Genomic DNA, 19,073 nt, shown 5'->3' with positions numbered 1-19,073 from the left:
GTCATTGCAGGGCATTGTTATTTTTCATGTGCAGAATGTGTTGACAACATTGTACTATTGTACTATTGTGCTTGTAAGTCCTTCAACTACTCTCCCCTACCCATACTCCTTCCAGCCCTATTCTCATTTCTCTCTCTCCTCGTCTAGTTAGCTTTCTTTCTCACCCTCTCTTCTTCCCCCTCTCTTCAGAAAACAAGTGTTGTTGTGAAATATATACTGACTGGCTCATTCCACCCAATCTAGCACATCATTGGTTCCTTCCCTCCCTGTACTGACTGTGATCGATCTGTGTGTGTGTCTGTCACAGTGTCGATCGTGATGGGCGTGCCCAGTGTGAAGAGGGAGGTCCACTCGTACCTGACGGACACCCTCAGCTCTCTGATGACAGAGCTCAGTGCGGCAGAGAAGGAGGACTGTGTCATTGTGGTCTTCATAGCTGAGGTGAGATAAAACCAGACATGTTTGTGTTCTGCTATGATGTCTCTGCCCTCTGTAGTCCCTCCACAAGCTTTTGATGTTATTCAGTGAACTCTGTCTGTCTGTCTGTCTGTGTGTGTGTGTGTGTGTGTGTGTGTGTCTGTGTGTGTGTGTGTGTGTGTGTGTGTGTGTGTGTGTGTGTGTGTGTGTGTGTGTGTGTGTGTGTGTGTGTGTGTGTGTGTGTGTGTGTGTGTGTGTATTTCCACATGTATTTATTAAGGATCCCCGTTAGCTGTTCTTCCTGGGGTCCAGCAAAATAAAGGCAGTTATACAATATTAGAAACATTACAATACATTCACAACTGATTTCACAACAGATAAAGTGTGTGCCCTCAGGCCCCTACTCCACTACCACATAACTGCAACACAAATCCATGTGTACGTGTGTGTATTGTGCGTATGTTATCGTGTGCCAGACAGCTCGGTGTGCCAGACAGCTCGGTGCATTCAACATGTCAATACTTCCCACAAATGCAAGTAGTGATGAAGTCAATCTCTTCTACACTGTGAAACAGGAGAGAATGACATGCTTATTATTAATGTTAGCATATTATTGATTTCTGTGTACAATCATGGCCAAAAGTTTTGAGAATGACACAAATATGAATTTCCATGAAGTTTGCTGCTTCAGTGTCTTTAGATATTTTTCTCAGATGTTACTATGGAATTCTGAAGTATAATTAAAAACATTTCATAAGTGTCAAAGGCTTTTATTGACAATTACATGAAGTTGATGCAAAGAGTCAATATTTGCAGTGTTGACCCTTCTTTTTCAAGACCTCTACTTGCAGCCCATTTTTGCATAAGCAATGCTTGGAGTTTGTCAGAATTTGTGGGTTTTTGTTTGTCCACCCGCCTCTTGAGGATTGACCACAAGTTCTCAATGGGATTAAGATCTGGGGAGTTTCCTGGCCATGGACCCAAAATATCAATGTTTTGTTCCCCATGCCACTTAGTTATCACTTTTGCCATATGGCAAGGTGCTCCACCATGCTGGAAAAGGCATTGTTCATCACCAAACTGTTTCTGGATGGTTGGGAGAAGTTGCTCTCGCAGGATGTGTTGGTACCATTCTTTATTCATGGCTGTGTTCTTAAGAAAAATTGTGAGTGAGCCCACTCCCTTGGCTGAGAAGCAACCCCACACATGAATGGTCTCAGGATGCTTTACTGTTGGAATGACACAGGACTGATGGTAGCGCTCACCTTGTTTTCTCCGGACAAGCTTTTTTCCGGATGCCCCAAACAATCGGAAAGGGGATTCATCAGAGAAAATGACTTTACCCCAGTCCTCAGCAGTCCAATCCCTGTACCTTTTGCAGAATATCAGTCTGTTCCTGATGTTTTTCCTGGAGAGAAGTGGCTTCTTTGCTGCCCTTATTGACACCAGGCCATCCTCCAAAAGTATTCACCTCACTGTGCATGCAGATGCACTCACACCTGCCTACTGCCATTCCTGAGCAAGCTCTTTACTGGTGGTGCCCCGATCCCACAGCTGAATCAACTTTAGGAGACGGTTCTGGCGCTTGCTGGACTTTCTTGGGCGCCCTGAATCTTTCTTCACAACAATCGAACCGCTCTCCTTGAAGTTCTTGATGATCCGATAAATGGTTGATTTAGGTGCAATCTTACTGGCAGCAATATCCTTGCCTATGAAGCCCTTTTTGTGCAAAGCAATGATGACGGAACGTGTTTCCTTGCAGGTAACCATGGTTGACAGAGGAAGAACAATGATTCCAAGCACCACCCTCCTAGCTTCAGTTGGTTATTGGTTATTCGAACTCAAACAGCATGACAGAGTGATCTCCGGCCTTGTCCTCGTCAACACTCACACCTGTGTTAACGAGAGAATCACTGACATGATGTCAGGTGGTCCTTTTGTGGCAGGGCTGAAATGCAGTGGGAATGTTTTGGGGGGATTCAGTTCCTTTGCATGGCAAAGAGGGACTTTGCAATGAATTACAATTCATCTGATCACTCTTCATAACATTCTGGAGTATATGCAAATTGCCATCATACAAACTGAGGCATTAACTGAACATTTATATTTGTGTCATTCTCAAAACTTTTGGCCACAGCCATGCTGCCCCGTTCTGAGCCAATTGCAATTTTCCTAAGTCCCTCTTTGTTGCACCTGACCACACGACTGAACAATAGTCCAGGTGTGACAAAACTAGGGCCTGTAGGACCTGCCTTGTTGATAGTGCTGTTACAAAGGCAGAGCAGCAATTTGTTATGGACAAACTTCTCCCCTTCTTAGCTTCTGTTGAATCAATATGTGTCAAATGCAGCGTCTGGTTGCTCCTCATTACACACCAGACCATTCAAATATTCTGCAAATATTCAACAACATAGGAATCACTACAAAACGTATTGTATGACATCTTATACACTATTTTAGGCCCAGCCTTTGGAACTTTGGTTTTCCTAGATATGGCTACTATATTGTGATCACTACATCCAATGGATTTGGATACTGCTTTAAAGCAAATTTCTGCAGCATTAGTAAAGTTGTGGTTAATACATGTTGATGATTTCATTCCTGTGCTGTTTGTAACTACCCTGGTAGGTTGACTGATAACCTGAACCAGGTTGCAGGCACTAGTTACAGTTTGAAGCTTTCTCTTGAGTGGGCCTGATGGGCCTGCTGAAAGCCGGTCAATATTAAATCACCCCAAAAATATACCTCTCTGTTGACATCACTTGGTGGTCTATAGCATCTTCCCACCAGAATGGGCTTTAGGTGAGGCCGATGAACCTGTAGCTATATTACTTCAACATTATTTAACATGAGATCCTCTCTAGGCTTTACAGGAATGTGGTTCTGAATATAAACGACCACCTTTGGCATTTTTGTCCTTCTGTAGATCTTATAACCATGTATTGCTACCACTGTATCATCAAAGGTGTTATCTAAGTGAGTTGCAGAGATTGTCAGAATAGGAATATCATCTGTTACCAGCAAACTACTGATTTCATGAACCTTGTTTCTTAAGCTGCATATGTTAACGTGGGCTATTTGTAGCACTTTTCTGGGATGCTTAGTTGTTTTTATTGCTTTACTGGGAAGGTAGACATGCTCATGTTATTTATGTTAGTGCAGGGTGAGCTGTACACAGTGGGCTTCCTACTAGGGCACACCGCCTCAGTGCTAACAGTATCACTCTGGTTCATAAAATCAAATCAAATGTATTTGTCACATACACATGGTTAGCAGATGTTAAATGCTTGTGCTTCTAGTTCCGACCATGCAGTAATATCTAACAAGTAATATAACCTAACAATTTCACAACAACTACCTTATACACACAAGTGTAAAGGAATGAATATGAATATGTACATAAAAATATATAAATGAGTGATGGCTGAACGGCATAGGCAAGATGCAGTAGATGGTATAGAGTACAGTTTATACATATGAGATGAGTAATGTAGGGTATGAGTAATGTAGGGTATGAGAACATTATATAAAGTGGCATTGTTTAAAGTGGTTAGTGATACATTACATCAAGATGGCAAGATGCAGTAGATGGTATAGTGTACAATATATACATTTGAAATGAGTAATGTAGGCTTTGTAAACATTATATAGTATAAAGGGACTAGTGATAAATTGATTACATACATTTTTCCATGATTAAAGTGGCTGGAGTTGAGTCAGTATGTTGGCAGCAGCCATTCAATGTTAGTGATGGTTGTTTAACAGTCTGATGGCCTTGAGATAGAAGCTGTTTTTCAGTCTCTCGGTCCCAGCTTTGATGCACCTGTACTTACCTCGCCTTCTGGATGATAGTGGGGTGAACAGGCAGTGGCTCGGGTGGTTGTTGTCGTTGATGATCTTTTTGGCCTTCCTGTGACATCGGGTGGTGTAGGTGTCCTGGAGGGCAGGTAGTTTGCACCCGGTGATGCGTTGTGCAGACCTCACCACCCTCTGGAGAGCCTTCCGGTTATGGGTGGAGCAGCTGCCGTACCAGGCGGTAATACAGCCCAACAGGATGCTCTCGATTGTGCATCTGTAGAAGTTTGTGAGTGTTTTTGGTGACAACCCAAATTTCTTCAGCCTCCTGAGGTTGAAGAGGCGCTGTTGCGCCTTCTTCACCATGCTGTCTGTGTGGGTGGACCATTTCAGCTTGTCCGTGATGTGTACGCCAAGGAACTTAAAACTCTCTCCACTACTGTCCCGTCAATGTAGATAGGGGGCTGCTCCCTCTGCTGTTTCCTGAAGTCCACGATCATCTCCTTTGTTTTGTTGACATTGAGTGTGAGGTTATTTTCCTGACACTACACTACGAGGGCCCTCACCTCCTCCCTGTAGGCCGTCTCGTCGTTGTTGGTAATCAAGCCTACCACTGTTGTGTCGTCCGCAAACTTGATGATTGAGTTGGAGGCGTACATGGCCACGCAGTCGTGGGTGAACAGGAGAGGGCTGAGAATGCACCCTTGTGGGGACCCAGTGTTGAAGGTCAGCTGGGTGGAGATGTTGTTACCTACCCTCACCACCTTTATTTTTTTTTATTTCACCTTTATTTAACCAGGTAGGCTAGTTGAGAACAAGTTCTCATTTGCAACTGCGACCTGGCCAAGATAAAGCATAGCAGTTTGAACAGACAACACAGAGTTGGGCCACCTGTGGGCGGCCCATCAAAGTCCAGGACCCAGTTGCACAGGGCGGGGTCGAGACCCAGGGTCTTGAGCTTGATGACGAGTTTGGAGGGTACTATGGTGTTAAATGCTGAGCTGTAATCGATGAACAGCATTCTTACATAGGTATTCCTCTTGTCCAGATGGGTTAGGGCAGTGTGCAGTGTGATGGCGATTGCGTCGTCTGTGGACCTATTGGGGCGGTAAGCAAATTGGAGTGGGTCTAGGGTGTCAGGGAGGGTGGAGGTGATATGGTCCTTGACTAGTCTCTCAAAGTACTTCATGATGACAGACGTGTGTGCTACAGGGCGGTAGTCATTTAGCTCAGTTACTTTAGCTTTCTTGGGACAGGAACAATGGTAGCCCTGTTGAAGCATGTGGGGACAGCAGACGGGATAAGGATTGATTGAATATGTCTGTAAACACACCAGCCAGCTGGTCTGTGCATGCTCTGAGGACGCGGCCAGGGATGCCGTCTGGGCCTGCAGCCTTGCGAGGGTTAACACGTTTAAATGTTTTACTCACGTTGGCTACAGTGAAGGAGAGCCCGCAAGTTTTGGTAGCGGGCCGTGTCAGTGGCATTGTATTGTCCTCCAAGCGAGCAAAAAAGTTATTTAGTTTGTCTGGGAGCAAGGCATCGTGATCCGCGACGGGGCTGGTTTTTCTTTTGTAGTCCGTGATTGACTGTAGATCCTGCCACATACCTCTCGTGTCTGAGCCATTGAATTGCGACTTCACTTTGTCTCTCTACTGACGCTTAGCTTGTTTGATTGCCTTGCAGAGGGAATAGCTACACTGTTTGTATTCGGTCATGTTTCCGGTCACCTTGTCCTGATTAAAAGCTGTGGTTCACGGGTTCAGTTTTGCGCGATTGCATGATTACTGCATGCAATAGCTGTGGGATCAGCAGAGGCATTCAGGGCAGTAAGAGGGACATAAATTAGGTTACTTACATTGTGTCTTCCAACGCCCCTGGGATAATGTACATTTGCTGAAGCATTACCTTACAACTCAGTGACACAATGGTAGGGATTAAATTAGCTGGGCTTGGGTCATTGTGAAGTCATTGTCTCATCCTTACAATTTTGTGAAAGGATCCAGGAACCCAAATGATTTGGGTGGATCCCATCCAACTCAAAATATGAGCTTTGTTTCCAGAAGCTATCAAAATTGTCAATAAATGTGACACCCACAAAGCTGCAATAGTCTCGTAGCCAGTTATGGGGGTCGAAAAGTCTACTGAACCGTTCAATGCCACGATTTAGAGAGGGCAGAGGGCCAGATATTATGGGGCGTTTGTTGGTGTCAAGTAGTGACCCAATCTGTTCTTTAAAATCCATCTTCAACTGTTCTGAGCTGCCCTTCATAATGTCATTGAATCCCACTTGAAGTATGAAAGACTAAATTTCGTGATGCTGGTTTAAAATGTTTGGCCGCAGCTTATTGATGTCATGTAAAGTTTTTGCTCCAGGGACTGAGACATTTCTCACCATTGAACTGCCCAATACAACGGCCTGAGAAGGAAATTGAGAAATCCACCCATTCCCACCCAATGTGTGCTTGGATATTTGACTGCATGCGCACGCATTCATGTGTGTGTCTGTATGTATCTATAAAGGACAGGGATCTGAAGAGCTAATGAATGACGTTACCCCAGGCTACTGCCTCTACCACACACACATCCCCTCTTGATTCCCTAATAGTCTAGACACTAATCATCGCTAACTCCTATAACCCTAAAGCTATCATTCCCATATGACCGATGCTAAGGTAATTAGCGGAAGCGAACAGGCTAGCCTCACAGATAGGCCTATGTGTGTTCACTGGAGTTCATTATGAAGAAACCCTAATCATGTAAAAGGGTTGTTTAAGTCCAAAGGACACATTACTAGAAGGAGCCCTGTTGAGATGGGTGTGTGTGTGTGTGTGTGTGTGTGTGTGTGTGTGTGTGTGTGTGTGTGTGTGTGTGTGTGTGTGTGTGTGCGCGTGTGCGCGCGCGCCCTTCCCAGTACATTGCTCTCCCCTGCTGTCAGTGTGTGACCATATTCTAAGCAGTTACATTTGCTCAACTACAGTAATAACACACAGAACTAAACAAATATAATGCATACCATTTTGTTCCATTGTCTTGCGGTGGGTTAGTTGAACTTGCTGACTGAGTTGGGCTACTACAGTATGGCCTTGGTCGTCTGGCTAGCTGGCTATCACTGTACTAGATAGGATTCTACTTGACTGTTGCACATTATAAACCGGGTTGTTCGAGCCCTGAATGCTGATTGGCTGAAAGCCCTGGTAAAGTATATCAGACCAAATACCACGGGTATGACACAAAATTACTTAGTAACCAGTGTATAATATCAATAAAGCACCTCCGAGGTTTGTGGTATACAGCCAATATAACACGGCTGTATCCTAGCTGTATACCACACCCCCTCGGGCCTTATTTCTTAATTATACAACGTTATGCAATTATACAATTCCCATTGTCTATCCTGCCCATGGTATACTCGACAACATACACATGGCCACGTTCATAAAAAGTGACATTGTTTACGTCATTACCTAACAACGTACAACCACTACCACCACTACCACCACCACCACATATCTACTGTCTCATCTGCCCAGCCATGCAATTTATAATCTTGTTCTCCACTGTAAAAAAGCATCTAAACATTATCTCCAACATTGTTTCAATATTGAAATTTGATCTCAAGCTGTCCCATAGTAATGAGCGTGTCGGGACAAGACAGACAGGCAGCTTTTCTCAGCTAGTTGAAATCATTCATCAGCATCATTTTAATGGATATATACAAAGACATATCATATCATACGAATAGAACTAGCGACCAGAGAATGCCTTACATTGCACTTGACTACCAGTGTTAGTGAATGTAGCATCACGTTTTGTGAAATAATCTTGCATTTCAATGCTGGTAACTCGTTGTGTAAAAGCAATAATACCATCGAGTTCATGTGTTATGAGCTTTTTATCATGCAGATCCACTGCATGGCTGGGCAGTGGATCTACGGCTACTATACTGTAGCCATTCAATTAAGTATGGCTACAGTATGGTGCTGTATATTAACTGTGCATTAAGCTAGACACGTCCCACTGGCTGAGCACACGCTGTCAGCCAACAGTTGTCAACCTCAATGAATAATCTGAGGTCATGTTTCTCACCTCTCTGGATGTGGTACATTTAAGTGATAATGCCAGAGAAGCCAGTGTTTGGAGTATATATTGGCACTATACAGTATATTGGCACGGGTGTTGTTTGGCCAGAGACGAAGTCGAGGGCTGGCAAACCGTGCCAATATATCCTCCAAACACCGGTTTCGAGGGCATAATCACTTTTATGCAATGGGTTACCAACATATTCAAATAATGATTGACATATTTTCATTAAAAATATATATTTTGATTAATTTATTTGTACTATTTAATCCTTCCACAAGATATAGTCCCGACACAAATCTAGGGTTGCTACCCAAGCCGGCTGGTCGTTCGTTCTATTGGTTCGGCTGCCAGCGACCCAGTTGTTCAGTCTTTTTGTTCTGAATCTATGGACGCGACCCAGTCGTTTGTTCTTAATGTTCCATTGTCATACTGGCTGGCAACATTCTTATCCTTTGCTTGCTAGCGAGCAAACTACATCAAACAGTGCAGACAGAATAACAACAGTCGCTGCATTTGTTTAAGCTGTTTTCTAGTGACATTTATTTGGATACATCCATAACAAGGAGCTAATGAGGCACGATTTCGCCTGGCATAGAGAATGTGCTCTCTCGTTAGGACACTGTTGTTCAGAGGAGCTAGCCAACAACACAGCTAACACAATCACTTCAAACTGAAGCTGGTAAGACTGCAAAGTAGATGCACTTCCTTTCATTTAACCTTTTTTCGACTGACATTTCTTTGTATATATCCATAAAAATGATGCCAGCTGATTCATGAGTGGCTGAAAAACACTGCCTGCCTCTCTCTCTCTCGTCCCGACTCCCGACCCCTACACGTTCATTACTATGGGATAGTTGGATATCAAATTAATATTGAAACAATGTTGCAAATGTCGGCGAGACAGACAGCAATGTTTATACAAACCTCCGCTGTTGAAAAGTAAATGTTAGTCTAAAAGTAATGTGAGATAATGTTTAGATGCTTTTTATAGCGGAGATCAAGTTCATAACTTCACTGCCTGGGCTGATGAGACAGTGGATTGCACAGTCAGATGGAACAAAGTAAATAGGCATTTTAAGGTCAAAGATTTAGCCAGTGGTAACTTGTGGAAAAGACACAGGCTGGAATGCACTTTTAACCAATCACCATTCAGGATTAGACCCACTCATTGTATAATCCACCAATGGAGTGTCTCACACCTGAGGAAGGGGGGGGGTCTGGTAGCACACGCCAGTCTATAGCACACGCCAGCCTCTTGGAGAGATGAAAACAGTCGGGTGTTTCAGCTTTTTTCTGTCAACTTCTCTCTCTCTCTCTCTCTCTCTCTCACACACTCACTCACTCACACAGACACACACACACACACACACACTCTCACACACACACACACACACACACACACACACACACACACACACACACACACACACACACACACACACTTCTCCCCTTCTTTCCCTAGTCCTTGCTTCGTCTTTGACATGGGAGATTAAGTAATGCTTAAACAAATCCCCCTTTCTCTGCCTCCCTCCCTCCTAATATCCTTCCTGGTGGACTAGCTCTGAGAAAGCATTCAGGCTAGTGCACACTGTTTACAGTCACGGTTTCAAATGTCCAATTCCGCCTCTATACCCTACAGTCCACCCCTACACATTTCATATAGATTTGAAATGATTGGATAGGTCTTAGTTTCACATAGGCTAGTTGGAATTTTCACAGTATATTCCTCATACCTATTCAAAATCTTTTCAGATCTACACAAAGTACCTAGGGCTAGGGTTTAGGGATTGATTTGGAATTGGGCAAGACTGTCTGTCTGCTAAAAGGCCCCAAAACCATTTCCGCTAACATAGGAAACCAGAAAAAGGGATATATGGTTTCTCTTGTTTTTCAAGAGAATGTTTGGACAAAAACAGGACAAAATGTTTTATTCAAATGTGACCGGATATATTGTTTTCATTGTGATAATTCCTCTTCCCTCCCTCCCTGCATCCCTCTATTCCTCTCTCGGACAGTTAATTTGGGAAGCAGAGGATGCGGTCAAAGTGATCCCAGGTGTTTCCTGTTGGCCATCTGATCTCTTGCGCCTGTCTCTCCACTTCCGATGCTCCCTCCATCCTTCCCTCTACCCATAAACCTTTCAGAATGGAGATTCATAGTCAGGGAATTTGTAATAATTTGCTGTTTAATGACCGATACATTTCCGATACATTTTTGGAGTTGGTCCTCCAGATTTGATAGGCAGGGCAACAGCCAAACAAAGATGGCATTAGCTGTTAGTTATACAATATTAGTTGGTATTGCATGATGTTACTGTGCATTACTTTGCTGAGGCATATCCTCTTGAACAAGCACAATGTTTTGGGGTTTGATTATGGATCTATATGGAAGTAATCAAGCAGAAGTAGTCCCAGCTCAAACCTGGTCGGTGGATGAATACATGTGTGTACATGTTATCCTCTCCCTGACCTCATCACAGCTCTGGATGCTAGATTCATACTGAGCCAGATAATTACACCATCAAGCGGCTGATTCCACTTGGGAAGAAACTGGAACAGCCCACAAGCCCCATGGTGGCCATCTTGGAACACTATTGAACCGTTGCGCAATTATTGTAACGTTGTTGTTGTGATAAAAAAGCATTTAGTGATTTTTATTCCATATTGTATCCAGGGAAGATTGTAGCTGACAAAGGCAACATTATTTTAGGCAAAACATGATGTGTGTACAGTATTGCAGTGCACATAGTAACAGAATGTATACTATGACAATACCTTTCTGTAGCCATACTATCTGTTAATGGCACAACAAAGGCATGAACATTTGGTTTTATTTAGGGGGGTTTTCTCATGTTTTGCAGACGGACCAACAGTACGCCAACAGCGTGGCTGACAACCTCAAGCGCCTGTAAGTACCGTGGCATGATGGGATGGTGTTTCCATGGAGACCTGCCTATTTGGGCTCAGGGGGCTCAGGGTGTGGAAGAGGGAGTGTTTGTGTGTGTGTGTGTGTGTGTGTGTGTTTTTTACATGACTAGTTATTGTGTGTGTGTTTGCTACCTGTGTTTAATGTTTGCATGTTCATGTGCAAATGTGAGTGTGTGTGGGTGAGTAACTGCTGTATTTGTTATAAACTCAGCAAAAAAAGAAAGGTCCTCTCACTGTCAACTGTGTTCATTTTCAGCAAACTTAAAATGTGTAAATATTTGTATGAACATAAGATTCAACAACTGAGACATAGACTCAATAGGTTCCACAGACATGTGACTAACAGAAATTGAATAATGTGTCCCTGAACAATGGGGGGTCAAAATCAGAAGTAACAGTCAGTATCTGGTGTGGCCACCAGCTGCATTAAGAACTGCCGTGCATCTCCTCTTCATGGACTGCACCAGATTTGGCAGTTCTTGCTGTGAGATGTTACCCCACTCTTCCACCAAGGCACCCTACAAGTTCCTAGACATTTCTGGGGGGAATGGCCCTAGCCCTCAACCTCCGATCCAACAGGTCTCAGACGTACTCAATGGGATTGAGATCCGGGCTCTTCGCTGGCCATGGCAGAACACTGACATTCCTGTCTTGCAGGAAATCACGCACAGAATGAGCAGTATGGCTGGTGGCATTGTCATGCTGGAGGGTCATGTCAGGATGAGCCTGCAGGAAGGGTACCACATGAGGGAGGAGGATGTCTTCCCTGTAACTCACAGCGTTGAGATTGCCTGCAATGACTACAAGCTCAGTCTGATGATGCTGTACTCTGGACCTGGTCTTTAGTGTCCTAAGTTTTCATAACTGTGACATTATTGTCCTACCATCTGTAAGCTGTTAGTGTCTTAACGACCGTTCCACAGGTGCATGTTCATTAAAAGCATGGGAAACAGTGTATAAGCTCTTTACAATGAAGATCTATGAAGTTATTTAGATTTTTACAAATTATCTTTGAAAGACTGCAAAAGGGACGTTTCTTTTTTTGCCGAGTTTACTTGTGTGCATATGTCATGCTTGATCTCTGCTTGAGTGTGTAAGTCCTTGATCTATTCGACACGTGTGCACTCCTGTCTTCTTTGTGTGTGCATGTGTCTATTTGAATGTACGTTTGTGTATGTGTGTGTGTGTGTGTGCAATTGAATATATCCTGTTTACATTCCATCACACACACACACACACACACACACACACACACACAGACACACAGAGTACAAAATAAGCAACCTAAATAGAAGTTACAACCACAAAGGACTCAACAACAGAGAAACAGGTCTCCTTGGGAATGCCTTTGTGTTTTAACACGGTTCCTGTCTGTTTACCCTTAGGGCTGTAGTGTAAATCTGAGTGCCTTCAGAATCCATGGGGGTTCTCCTACTTTACTTTGACTACACATTGCTTGAGGCACTTGTTTGCTCTACATTGCTCTACAACTATGTGGATATAGGTAATGTTAATACACAGTGAGATATTTAGTCAGACTATTGATGTTTTGACGTATGAGTGAGAATATGTACTTTCTAAACACAAAAGGATACAGATTAATGATAGTGTGCATTCAAAATGTTAAAATACCTAATGTCTTTCTTATAAAATAGTGAGGGGAATAAACATAAAATACTGGCTGATAAGTAATCCTATTTGCATTCACACCAGCACTAGAGAGTAAATGAACAACAGTTTCATATTAAATAAACACATGCATACAGACACATGCTTTTCTGTTTAGTGGCTTTGTCTGATCTCTGGAGAGAGACAGAAACAGATCTGTCCCATTTTATTTCTCTCTTTCTTTATTTCTCTTTGTCTCTCTCTCTTCCCCTCTCTTTCTTTCTTTCTTTCTTTCTTTCTTTCTTTCTTTCTTTCTTTCTTTCTTTCTTTCTTTCTTTCTTTCTTTCTCTCTCTCTCTCTCTCTCTCTCTCTCTCTCTCTCTCTCTCTCTCTCTCTCTCTCTCTCTCTCTCTCTCTCTCACTCACTCACTCACTCACTCACTCACTCACTCACTCACTCACTCACTCACTCACTCACTCACTCACTCACTCACCCACTCACTCACTCACTCACTCACTCACTCACTCACTCACTCACTCACTCACTCACTCACTCACTCACTCACTCACTCACTCACTCACTCACTCACTCACTCTCTCTCACTCTCTCTCTCTCTCTCTATCTTTGTGTCTCTCACAGACACAAACACACTCTTACACACACAAACACCACTTTCCATCCTGTTATTAATTTCCTCCTAGCACCTTATCTAAACATACAGAATCCTCCTCACAACATGCCCACGGTGCAGGTTTTAGAGCCTGCTGTTTTAGACTCCTGTTTGTCTTTTCCTGCCGAGGTGGCCATTTTGACCCAAGATGATACCAGTGGTCACTTCATTGCTTTCACTCCCTACGTCCGCTAAGGGGGTCACCTCACCTCACGAGAGGTCCTGCATTCCAAATGACACCCTATTCCCTATATAGTGCACTACTTCTGATCAAAGACTAGTGCTTAGTGCTTTTGGAGGTTGTTTCGGTTCAATTATTAAAAAATAATCAAGGATTTCAGTTTCAATAATTTTAACAAAATATTAAATGCATTATGTAGGTTGAATGCTGTAACAACACAGAATAAAACAATAAATACAAGTCCCATGATGGTAGTGACTGACATTAATGCTAATCACTTATTAACCATAATTTATTAAAATTACTCAAATAAAATATTTAAGTTGTTGTGTATATTACATTTGCTTTATTTGAAGACTTTATTATTTCATTCCAAGTCATCTCATCTCTATAGAGCTGCTGCCTATGCTGTCTGAGGAAATCACCATTTTAGTAGTTCCTTAAAGTAAATAAGGCATATTTTTATGATTGCTGAATACCAACTATCAATCACTTAGATCATGTATTTTCAGATAGAGAAGCCTCGCGAAGCAACTGCTCTCTATCCCTCAAGATTGTGCATTCTTCTCACTTCTCCCTATCTGTGTCTGTCCCACATTAACTTAACTAATGTAGCTGGTGTAAAAGAAACACACAAACCGGAGAAGTAGGTGCGCAATGGATTATGGTCATTGTAGTTAATTACCACGTTTTCTGCACTAAACTATGCAGAATATTGGCCTTTTGGAAGCTACAACTCTAAAGAAACTGTGCGTTGAGGAATTCAAATAATTTAACCGACGTCGGTCGGTTAAGTTGTTTAGAAACCGAAAATTAACTTACATTTATATTAATCGCTCAGCACTACCAGAACCAGATGGGCCATCGGAAAAAGTAGTGTACTACATAGGGAATAGGGTGTAATTTGGGATCGAGGCTGGAGATGGCTATGGGAGGGAAGGGGGAAGTGAAGAGGGGAGGAGGGAGGTTGAATGTCCCCCCTGTCACCTCGACATTCTCTCAGGGAGATTGAAGACCCAGGAGAGAGGGATTGGTTGTGTGTGTTTGTGTGTGTGTGTGTGTGCACTATTGTGAGTTTGTGTGTGTGAGTGTATGGTTCCTCAGGCACACACACCTCTCCTGTCCTGGCTGATTGACAGGGTTAGTGATTACACACTTGACACCTGACCCCTGTCTCTCTCCTGAATGGCTCGTCTCTCTGTCTTCATACATTGTAATCTGACACCTTCCTCCCACGGAGATGTTACAACAGGGGTGGTGTGTGTGTGTGTGTGTGTGTGTGTGTGTGTGTGTGTGTGTGTGCGCGTGTGCGCGTGTGTGTCTGTGTGCGTGATCCTGTCTCCATCTCCCCTGGTTACCACCTATCAACCACCTGACCAGAGAGGAAGTCAATAGTGTTTGTGGAAAGGGTGGCAGGGACCCACATACTGTTGTGTCTGTCTGTCTGCCTGTCTATCTGCGTGTTTGTGTCTGCCTGTGTGCCTGTCTGGCTGTCGGTCTGTCTGCCTGTATCTATCATAACTGTGTCTATGTGATAGTTGTAGATAGTAGTAGTTGGGATTGTTCAACTCTTTCTCTTCCCCTCTCTCTCCCCATCGCCAACACTCTCTCCTCTCTCTGTCAGGTTTCCAGTGGAGATCCAGTCAGGTCTTCTGGAAGTCATATCTCCGTCTGTCCACTTCTACCCCGACTTCTCCCGCCTCAAAGAGTCCTTCGGAGACCCCAAGGAGAGGGTCAGGTAAGACTGCAGCCTTCTCAGCAGTTTTCACAATTGTTTGAGGGTTCAACTGCAGTTAATTTCAGGAGACAAGTTGAAATGTAACTCATGTCTTGAAGCCCATTGTTTGGTTAGAGGATCCAAGACAATTTGTTCAAATGAAACGGTGCCACAGGAGATTGGTGGCAACTAATTAGGGTAGGATGGGCTTGTGGTAATGGCTGGAGCAGAGTCAGTGGAATGGTATCAAATACATCAAACATGGTTTCCATGTGTTTGATGTCATTTCATTTGCTCTGTTCCAGCCATTATTATGAGCCGTGCTCCCCTCAGCAGCCTCCACTGAACTGAGTGTGTGTGTGTGTGTGTGTGTGCGTGCGTGCGTGTGTGTGTGTGTGCGTGTGCGTGTATGTGTGTGCTGTCTTGTTGAGTCTGACATGAGGAAGCTCTCCACTGCTCTGTCCTTGTGTGACTTGATGACATCACTTCAGTGTCACCACATCTCCCTTCACTTACTTAGCACCCTGCTGTGTGTGTGTGTGTGTGTGTGTGTGTGTGTGTGTGTGTGTGTGTGTGTGTGTGTGTGTGTGTGTGTGTGTGTGCGTGTGTGTGCGCGCACGTGCATGCGTGTGTGAATATGTAATGTGCATAACTGTGCATGCATTAGCCTCTGTGTCTGTCTGCCTGTCTGTTTGTTTTTCTGACTGTCTATGTATGAACAGTGCTTTCAGAAAGTATTCACACCACTTGACTTTTTCTACATTTTGGTGGGATTAAAATGGATTAGTCCTTTTTTTGTAAACGATCTACATAAAATACTCAGTAATGTCAAAGTGGAAGAAAAATTCTAACGTGTAAAAAATAGAAAACACGTATGTACAGTGGGGAGAACAAGTATCAAATCAAATCAAATCAAATGTTATTTGTCACATACACATGGTTAGCAGATGTTAATGCGAGTGTAGCGAAATGCTTGTGCTTCTAGTTCCGACAATGCAGTAATAACAAGTAATCTAACTAACAATTCCAAAACTACTGTCTTGTACACAGTGTAAGGGGATAAAGAATATGTACATAAGGATATATGAATGAGTGATGGTACAGAGCAGCATAGGCAAGATACAGTAGATGGTATCGAGTACAGTATGTACAAATGAGATGAGTATGTAAACAAAGTGGCATAGTTTAAAGTGGCTAGTGATACATGTATTACATAAGGATGCAGTAGATGATATAGAGTACAGTATATACGTATGCATATGAGATGAATAATGTAGGGTAAGTAACATTATATAAGGTAGCATTGTTTAAAGTGGCTAGTGATATATTTACATCATTTCCCATCAATTCCCATTATTAAAGTGGCTGGAGTTGAGTCAGTGTCAGTGTGTTGGCAGCAGCCACTCAGTGTTAGTGGTGGCTGTTTAACAGTCTGATGGCCTTGAGATAGAAGCTGTTTTTCAGTCTCTCGGTCCCAGCTTTGATGCACCTGTACTGACCTCGCCTTCTGGATGATAGCGGGGTGAACAGGCAGTGGCTCGGGTGGTTGATGTCCTTGATGATCTTTATGGCCTTCCTGTGACATCGGGTGGTGTAGGTGTCCTGGAGGGCAGGTAGTTTGCCCCCGGTGATGCGTTGTGCAGACCTCACTACCCTCTGGAGAGCCTTACGGTTGAGGGCGGTGCAGTTGCCGTACCAGGCGGTGATACAGCCCGCCAGGATGCTCTCGATTGTGCATCTGTAGAAGTTTGTGAGTGCTTTTGGTGACAAGCCGAATTTCTTCAGCCTCCTGAGGTTGAAGAGGCACTGCTGCGCCTTCTTCACAATGCTGTCTGTGTGAGTGGACCAATTCAGTTTGTCTGTGATGTGTATGCCGAGGAACTTAAAACTTGCTACCCTCTCCACTACTGTTCCATCGATGTGGATAGGGGGGTGTTCCCTCTGCTGTTTCCTGAAGTCCACAATCATCTCCTTAGTTTTGTTGACGTTGAGTGTGAGGTTATTTTCCTGACACCACACTCCGAGGGCCCTCACCTCCTCCCTGTAGGCCGTCTCGTCGTTGTTGGTAATCAAGCCTACCACTGTTGTGTCGTCCGCAAACTTGATGATTGAGTTGGAGGCGTGCATGGCCACGCAGTCGTGGGTGAACAGGGAGTACAGGAGAGGGCTCAGAACGCACCCTTGTGGGGCCCCAGTGTTGAGGATCAGCGGGGAGGAGATTTGTTGCCTACCCTCACCACCTGGGGGCGGCCCGTCAGGAAGTCCAGTACCCAGTTGCACAGGGCGGGGTCGAGACCCAGGGTCTCGAGCTTGATGACGAGCTTGGAGGGTACTATGGTGTTGTATTTCTGATACACTGCCGATTTTGCAGGTTTTCCTACTTACAAAGCATGTAGAGAGGTCTGTCATTTTTATCATAGGTACACTTCAACTGTGAGAGACGGAATCTTAAACAAAAATCCAGAAAATCCTCATTGACATGATTTGGAAAGGCACACACCTGTCTATATAAGGTCCCACAGTTGACAGTGCATGTCAGAGAAAAACCAAGCCATGAGGTCGAAGGAATAGTCCTTAGATCCTCCCCAAATACAGGTTTGCCAAGCTTGTAGCGTCATACCCAAGAAGACTCAAGGCTGTAATCACTGCCAAAGGTGCTTCAACAAAGTACTGAGTAAAGGGTCTGAATACTTATGTAAATGTTTTTTTTATTTTCAACATTTGTTAAAATAAAACAGTTATTGCTTTGTCATTATGGCATATTGTGAGGGGGAAAAAACAATTTAATCAATTTTAGAATATAGCTGTAACACAAATGTGGAAAAAGTAAAACAATCTGAGTACTTTCTGAAGGCATATACATACATTCCCACATATATATTAATATACATACATATACTCTACATATGTACATATAAATACACATATATATATATATATATATATACACACATTCACACACATATATATATATATATATATATATATATATATATATACATACATTCCCACATATATATTAATATACATACATATACTCTACATATATACATATATATACACACATTCACACACATCTTTTTAAAATATATTTTCCTTACCACCCCCTCCCCCAATTGGAGGAACATTCAATGGTGAGAAATGTCTCCGTCCTTGGAGCAAAAACATTGTGCTTTCCAGGAGCACAAGTACAGGACATCAATAAGCTGCTCCCAAACATTTTTAAACCAGCATCAGGACATTTAGTCTGTCAAAGTTCATGTGGGATTTAATGACATTATGAAGGGCAGCTCAGAACAGCTGAAGATGGATTTTAAAGAACGGATTGGGTCACTACTTGACACCTACTAACGCCCCATAATATCTGGCCCCCTGCCCTCTCTAAATCGTGGCATTGAAAGGTTCAGTAGACTTTTCGCCCTCCATAACTGGCTACGAGACTATTGCAGCTTTGTGGGTGTCACATTTATTGACCATTTTGATAGCTTCTGGAAACAAAGCTCATATTTTCAGTTGGATGGGATCCACCCAAATCATTTGGGTTCCTGGATCCTTTCACAGCATTGTACGGCTGCGTTGAGACAATGACTTCACAATGACCCAAGCCCAGCTAATTTAATCCCTACCATTGTGTCACTGAGTTGTCATAATGCTTCAGCAAATTTACATTAT

At 43.3% G+C, this 19,073-nt stretch overlaps 1 protein-coding gene across 1 annotated transcript in view; it reads left to right on the top strand.

Moving 5' to 3' along the window:
- The window catches only part of LOC110488910 (alpha-1,3-mannosyl-glycoprotein 4-beta-N-acetylglucosaminyltransferase B), a 164,343-nt gene that overhangs the window by 84,286 nt on the left and 60,984 nt on the right, over positions 1-19,073 (top strand). Inside the window, exons 4-6 of the mRNA XM_036943037.2 lie at positions 308-441; positions 11,159-11,205; positions 15,309-15,422. Of these exons, the coding sequence (XP_036798932.1) occupies positions 308-441; positions 11,159-11,205; positions 15,309-15,422 (295 nt within the window). The remainder of the gene's footprint in view (positions 1-307; positions 442-11,158; positions 11,206-15,308; positions 15,423-19,073) is intronic.

This window comes from Oncorhynchus mykiss, chromosome 14 (genome assembly GCF_057628025.1).
Source record: "Oncorhynchus mykiss isolate SJ-2025 chromosome 14, ASM5762802v1, whole genome shotgun sequence".
Classification (NCBI taxonomy): Eukaryota; Metazoa; Chordata; class Actinopteri; order Salmoniformes; family Salmonidae; genus Oncorhynchus; species Oncorhynchus mykiss.
The sequence above is the reverse complement of the archived record's forward strand: the minus strand, read 5'-3'. Positions and strand labels throughout refer to the sequence as shown.